We start from the raw sequence: 6,000 nt of genomic DNA, 5'->3' as shown, positions 1-6,000 counted from the left end.
TGGATACAGAGAAACAGAATCAAGCGCTGGATGGAATCTATCCACCAGATGTTCCTGTGCAGACAGATGCCAGAGTCTTCATGTGCAAGTGGGGCCAGCCCGATTCCTATTCTGGATACCACCTCAAACAACCCATCCCATTCTCAGTTTCTCACAAAAAGCCTCCAGTGTAGCATAACTCCAAGACAGTGTGCAAATTAAAACAGTAACTGGACCCAAGTGGTAGGCAGCAGTCAGAGAGCACTCCCGCTGTTGCCCAGAGTAGTAAGCCCAGTGGGGCCTACTGATGAAAGAAGCCCACCAAAATTGTTCTCCAGGCTCACATTCCAATGGCTCAACACATTAAAAAATAAAGACTCTAAATACGTCTGTTAAAAAAGCTTTATTTGCACAAGTCAGCGCAACTATCTTGTAGACAAGGGGCTGGATGGATATTTCATATAATCTGATTCAAAACTTAATACTGGAGATTGCGTGAAGAAAGTATTGAATCAAAAGGCTCAAAATGCATTTTGTTGTGTGAAAAAAATCTCTTAGTCTAAACTTGGACAAGCAGCCACAAAGAGAACTTCCTGCACATGACAAGTTGTTAGAAGGCAGATTCAAGCATTCTGTAACACCCCTTTTTCCTTTTAGAAATGAGGTCAAAAATCAACAGGATTTAATTTAGTGTCATACAGAATGTTTCCATGTGTTTCCAAGACTTAATATTCCAGGAGAAAAGAGAGTCAACCCTTTTATATATGAAGATTATTGCAACAAAACCAGCTTAGGTGTAACATGGTGATGTATTTCTCAATAAATGAACTACGTCTAAGATTAAGCGAGCAGAAGGCTGCTCACACAACAGGGCTTACTTGCATGCCCTTCCCAAATCTGCCCAAGAGTCACCCCATCCTCTGGAGCAGATCTGGGATGTATGCAGAGGAAAAAGGGGAATTAAGGAGTTTTCATTCTGTGGGAGAATAGCATGTGGATACACAGATAAGAGAAAGAGACTCAGGTAAAAATAAAACAGCAATAACTGACATAGCTAGTCTTCCATCAGATTCTTCTACAAGCTTACAGATAGTGGAAACATCTGCAAATGAAATCTAAGCCAACAGACAAAAATGATGTCTGTTTAAAAATCTAGCCATTTTACTATTTTGGGGGCATTGCGATTTTCTAATGCATGTAACAGACACTGACATCTTTGAGCACTAAACATTCTTTTAAGGATTAACCTCTTTAAAAAGTTGATTCAGGTTTAACAAATAATGATACTGGGCATCATTCAAATGGGGAGCATACATTTTTAATGGAAGGAAAGAAAAATGGCCCCCAAAGTTAGCTTATATCTCGTTTTAACATCCATGGGTGGCAAAAGCACAACACAACTCTCATTACAAAATGGTGAGAAATTTCTGTTTACTTCGTTAACTTATATGAAAGCAAAGCATGTGCTGTTTGTTTTTAATGTAAAAATAGGCATACTCCTACGATACATTCTCAATTCCACTGATAACTGCTAAACATTCACTGATATCAATGGAGTTTGAGCCCTAACTATGGAAATCTGTTGTCAGTTCCTTTAACAGCATAATTATGATCGTACCTTAGCAATAAATAATATTTTAGTCTAGAAAAGGGAAGGAAGATCATCCCCATTGACACCAAAACACTAAATACACAATTTTAACATCAGAATTTGTACATATTTACAATCTGCATAAATGTGTTGTAAGATTATAGCAGTTAGCAATAATGCCAAATGCAAATATAAAATTTCTAGGATTTCTTTTTAGACAGTGAGTATATATGTAGTTGTGTATAAAATCTCAGACAAGTGGATATATACATATTATTTATATATATTATATATAAAGAACAAAGAACAATGAAAAAGGTTGCTTCAACTCAACATCACAGTCAGATATTGGGCACCATTTAATGTAGTATCAAATATTGTGAATCAATAAAAACTGATTACCTAATGCAATGATAAATATGAAAGAACTGTAGCCTTCAAAACCTCAATTTTATTTATAAAAAAATTAAGTTGAGTGAGAAATAATTAACCTTGCTTTAAATAAGGATTCTAAAGAGCGCCCTTTGAAATACTTTATTTTGGAAAGAGAAAAGAAATTACCTATAAATGTCCCATTTTGTTATTTTTGATATTACTGGGTAAAAAAGAAATTAAAAGTAGTCAAGAAAAAAAATCTAAGCATATATTAACTGGCATGAAGAAATGGACAGCAAGTGAGTTTTTTCTGGTGATAGCCTCCAACCACATACACAAGACTTATTGGTCCAAAATGAAATTGCATATGACTACTGCCATGATACAGCCTGGTTAGAACCAGTATAGGAAGAGAAAGTGGCCACTTCACAACACTCAGATCTGATTTGGACAAATATGGATCTAACTACAAAGAAACTTGTATTTGTAGAACATACTCTGCAGAAAACCTCTGGGGACCATCTATAAACATCTTCAGTTTTTCATGAATCTAAGTCATAATCATTTGCTTATCTCAATTTGTTCCTTCATCTATTCAACTTACCCTCATAAGTAATATATCAATTAGCCATATTTAAGTTACATACACATCTGTGCAGATGATTATGTTAAATACTTGGAAAAGCAAGCAGGCAATGAGGAATTAATGAGCATCTTTTCTTTTGCCATCAGAAGAGAAAGTACTGCTGACCCCTCGAACCACCCACCCATTGTCATGGTAGTTACTTTTACCCTGAATAATGTATATTTAGTAGTTAAGGCAAAATAAATTTGTTCATGCACCTCTGCTGTGAATAAATTATAGAATAAGCATTTTTAATATTAAAAGGTTTCTCTTTCACGTGACTAGGTATTTAGCAGCATCAGATAATGAAAACAAAGAGAAAAAATAGAGCAAGTTCTTCTCGTTCCATGAGGGTAGCTTGTGCTTGGAAATTAACTTATATACTAAAAAATGCACTCCTCAGATCCTCTCTTCCTTGAGAGGGAATAAGATCTACTGCACAGTAATAAATGACACTATTTTCTGAGAAATGTAAATAAGAAATCCAGTTGGGCAGAAACCATAATAGCCATTAACCTCTTCTGTTTTCTCCTAAGTTCACAACTGCTTTATTGTATAATCATAAAATGAAATCTATCAAGATGATCTAGCAAGTGTGCAAACCAAAAAGCAAATTAGCTGAATAGATGATGTTTCAATATAGCATTTCAAATTCAAAAGTTCCATAAAAATAATGGTATTAATAAAGTTCGAAAGAACAAACAAGAAGTAAGGTATATATAAACTTGTTTTCAAAACTTCATTTGCAACTTGTTACAAGGAAAAGTTACTTCAGACAGACTTCATGGTAAATAGGGAGGAGAAAGAACACTACATAAGCCAAGTTTTTAAGGCTTTAAAAACACGCACGCATACTAGCAGTTCACCTTATTTAAACAACTATGCAGAAAAACAGTTAAACTTGAATTAACGTTTACTCTGAAATTGCTTGCCTTTCCCCTTGCGCAGGAATATCCTCTCAAATCAATGGAGGAGCCATTATATCACAAGGGTCAGCAATATCCAGGATTGTTTTTGCGAACGGACTCTGCATTTTCACAGCAGAGGCTGCTGATGGTAATTCGTTTGCTGTTGTGGAAGTGAATGAGCTGGAACTGCTGGATAGCATGCTGCTTGAGGCAAGCTAGAAGCACTGTTCTGGTAAGCTAGCATATCCACAGGCAAGCCCACTTGTTGGGTGTAAGGAACTGCTCCAGCAGGTGGGAGGCAGGAATTCTGGTTTACATAAGCAGGACTGGACACAGACTCTAAACCAGTGCTGAAACAGAAACAAAGCTGTTAAACATACAAAATAATGCCAGCCTTGAAAGGAATTAAGAATTTCTGCTCTTACCTTGCTGAGAAGAAGTACCTTAAATAACTTGTCTGAGTTGGCTGAGGTGTTGCTGAAGAATTTATAGTATGGGGCAAAGGCCTCAGTGGACCAATCTGATCACCCCCTGGACTGTAGCCTTGAGAAACGCCATGAACCACGTAATTCCCACTTTGAGGACGCATGGGATAAGGCTGTAACAGAACAAAAACAGACTTGCCAACATGAAATGCATGGCTACTCACCAAGAGAGTGTAATACAGACAAATGTTCTAATATTCCTAGTTATGTATGTAGAAAAACCATTGTGCTATAGCAGAGGCTGACGACACGTGGCCCCAAAAATATGCGAAGAAAAAAATGGTTTGCCAATAATGCAGAATGCTATTTAGGGCAATTTCATTTTTCTTAATAAGCTGCTTTAGCAGTTCTCTGTTTGTGTGGCCTGGGGGTCCTTCAGAGGGGTGGAATCAGACCATGGCCATGAAAGTTGCCCACATCTGCACTGAAGAACTTTAAAGCACGTCGTTATATTCTGGAAGGGAGGGAAGGCAGATATTTCGTGGTACAACAGTACCTAAGGCCAGACCATACATCAGATCATAGTTTATTCAGCTACTTCTAAGTTTCTGTTGCGCTAGGACCAGGGAGGAATAGGTCCAAATTTTCACTGTTTCACCAAGTCCACCCCAAGTTCATCAGCCCCAAGTGAGATTAGGCCAGGTCTTTATTTTTCAGCCTAACTTAACTTTACTGTAAGGATAATAAGGATAGGAAGGAAGCCATGTAAACCAAGCAATGCAGAATCTTATATTAGAAGGTGGCACTACTAATTTCTATGCTTTTAAAGGGAAGTCGTGCTCATTGTCTTTATAAATGTCAGCATAAATACATTCATTTGTCTACCTCAGAAGATAGGCCACATGAAGCAGATCAGATAGGTTCACAGGAAGGTTCAGAATACTTTTTTTAAACAACACCCAAGAATAGCATGTTAAACAGTGAGGGGAACATTTCATAAGAAGCATAGAATAGTAGAGTTGGAAAGGGTCATGAGGGCCATTGGGTCCTCCCCACTGCTGTTGCAGGACACCAATTTACACCATCCCACTTAGATGGCTATCCAGTTTCTTTCTGAATATCTCTAGTGTGGGAGAGCCCACCACCTCTCTAGGCAGCTGGTACCACTGTCTTATTGCTCTTACAGTGTGGACGTTTTCCTGATATCTAGTCTGAATCTGGGCTGTTGCAGCTTGAATTGATTATTCCGTGTCCTGCACTCTAATATCAGCAAGCAGAGATCTTGACCTTCCTCTTTGTGACAGCCTTTGAGGCACTTATAGAGGGACACCATGTCCCCTCTCAGTCTTCTCTTCTCAAGGCTGAACATGCTTGGTTCTCTCAGTTTCTCCTCATAGGGCAGTGTTTCCAAATGCTGGATCATTTTTGTTGCCGTCCTCTGGACCCTTTCTAATTTACCTGCATCTTTCTTAAATCTTGGTGCCCAGAATTGGACACAGTATTCCAGATGAAGTCTGACTAGTGAGGAGGATAGGGAAAATACTAACACTTGTGATTTGGAAGTAATACTTCTGTTAATGCATCTCAAAATAGCATCTGCCCTTTTGGCAGCTGCATCACATTGTTGGCTCATATTTAGTTTATTGTCCACAATTCCTCTGAGATCTTTTTCTTTTTCCTAGGTGGAGGACTTGGCACTTGTCCTTATTGAATCTCATTCTGTTGCTTTCAGCCCAGTGTTCAACTTTATCAAGATTGTCCTTTCACGGCCTCCCACCACACACTTAGGAAGGAAGGAGACGTTTCTAAGAGTTAAATTAAAGTGTAGGTAGATTGAATTTTATGACATAGCAGCAACAAGGTCATACTGTGCCACAGTCATATTATACTATTATCAAGCCAAAAGCAGTACCAGTTAAGCCAACCAAAGGCTTAATCTAAGCCAAGGACTTAGGCATGGATGCAATTCTGAATGTCAGCATTCCACATTGGAACTTAGTGCAACTTAGCAGTCCTGTAGCACCCAGCTCCCTAAAATATCAATCCTGTGGCTTAAATTTGAGAGTATTCTGCCTTTTTTGAAAGAAAGTCTTCCAT

At 38.1% G+C, this 6,000-nt stretch overlaps 1 protein-coding gene across 6 annotated transcripts in view; it reads right to left on the bottom strand.

Moving 5' to 3' along the window:
• Positions 1–367: 367 nt before the first annotated feature.
• Positions 368–6,000, bottom strand: part of STAM2 (signal transducing adaptor molecule 2) — a 31,231-nt gene continuing 25,598 nt past the window's right edge. For 4 of the 6 annotated variants that reach the window (XM_044417745.1, XM_044417748.1, XM_044417744.1 and 1 more), the window contains exons 13-14: positions 3,904–4,076; positions 368–3,828 (exon numbers count right to left, since the gene is read on the bottom strand). In XM_044417745.1, coding sequence (XP_044273680.1) covers positions 3,606–3,828; positions 3,904–4,076 — 396 coding nt within the window. In that variant the 3' untranslated portion in view covers positions 368–3,605. The remainder of the gene's footprint in view (positions 3,829–3,903; positions 4,077–6,000) is intronic. The other 2 variants (XM_044417747.1, XM_044417746.1) reach the window with 1 other exon arrangement.

This window comes from Varanus komodoensis, unplaced genomic scaffold (genome assembly GCF_004798865.1).
Source record: "Varanus komodoensis strain SLA01 unplaced genomic scaffold, ASM479886v1 scaffold9, whole genome shotgun sequence".
Taxonomy (NCBI): Eukaryota; Metazoa; Chordata; class Lepidosauria; order Squamata; family Varanidae; genus Varanus; species Varanus komodoensis.
This window is presented reverse-complemented; position numbering and strand designations above follow the sequence as displayed.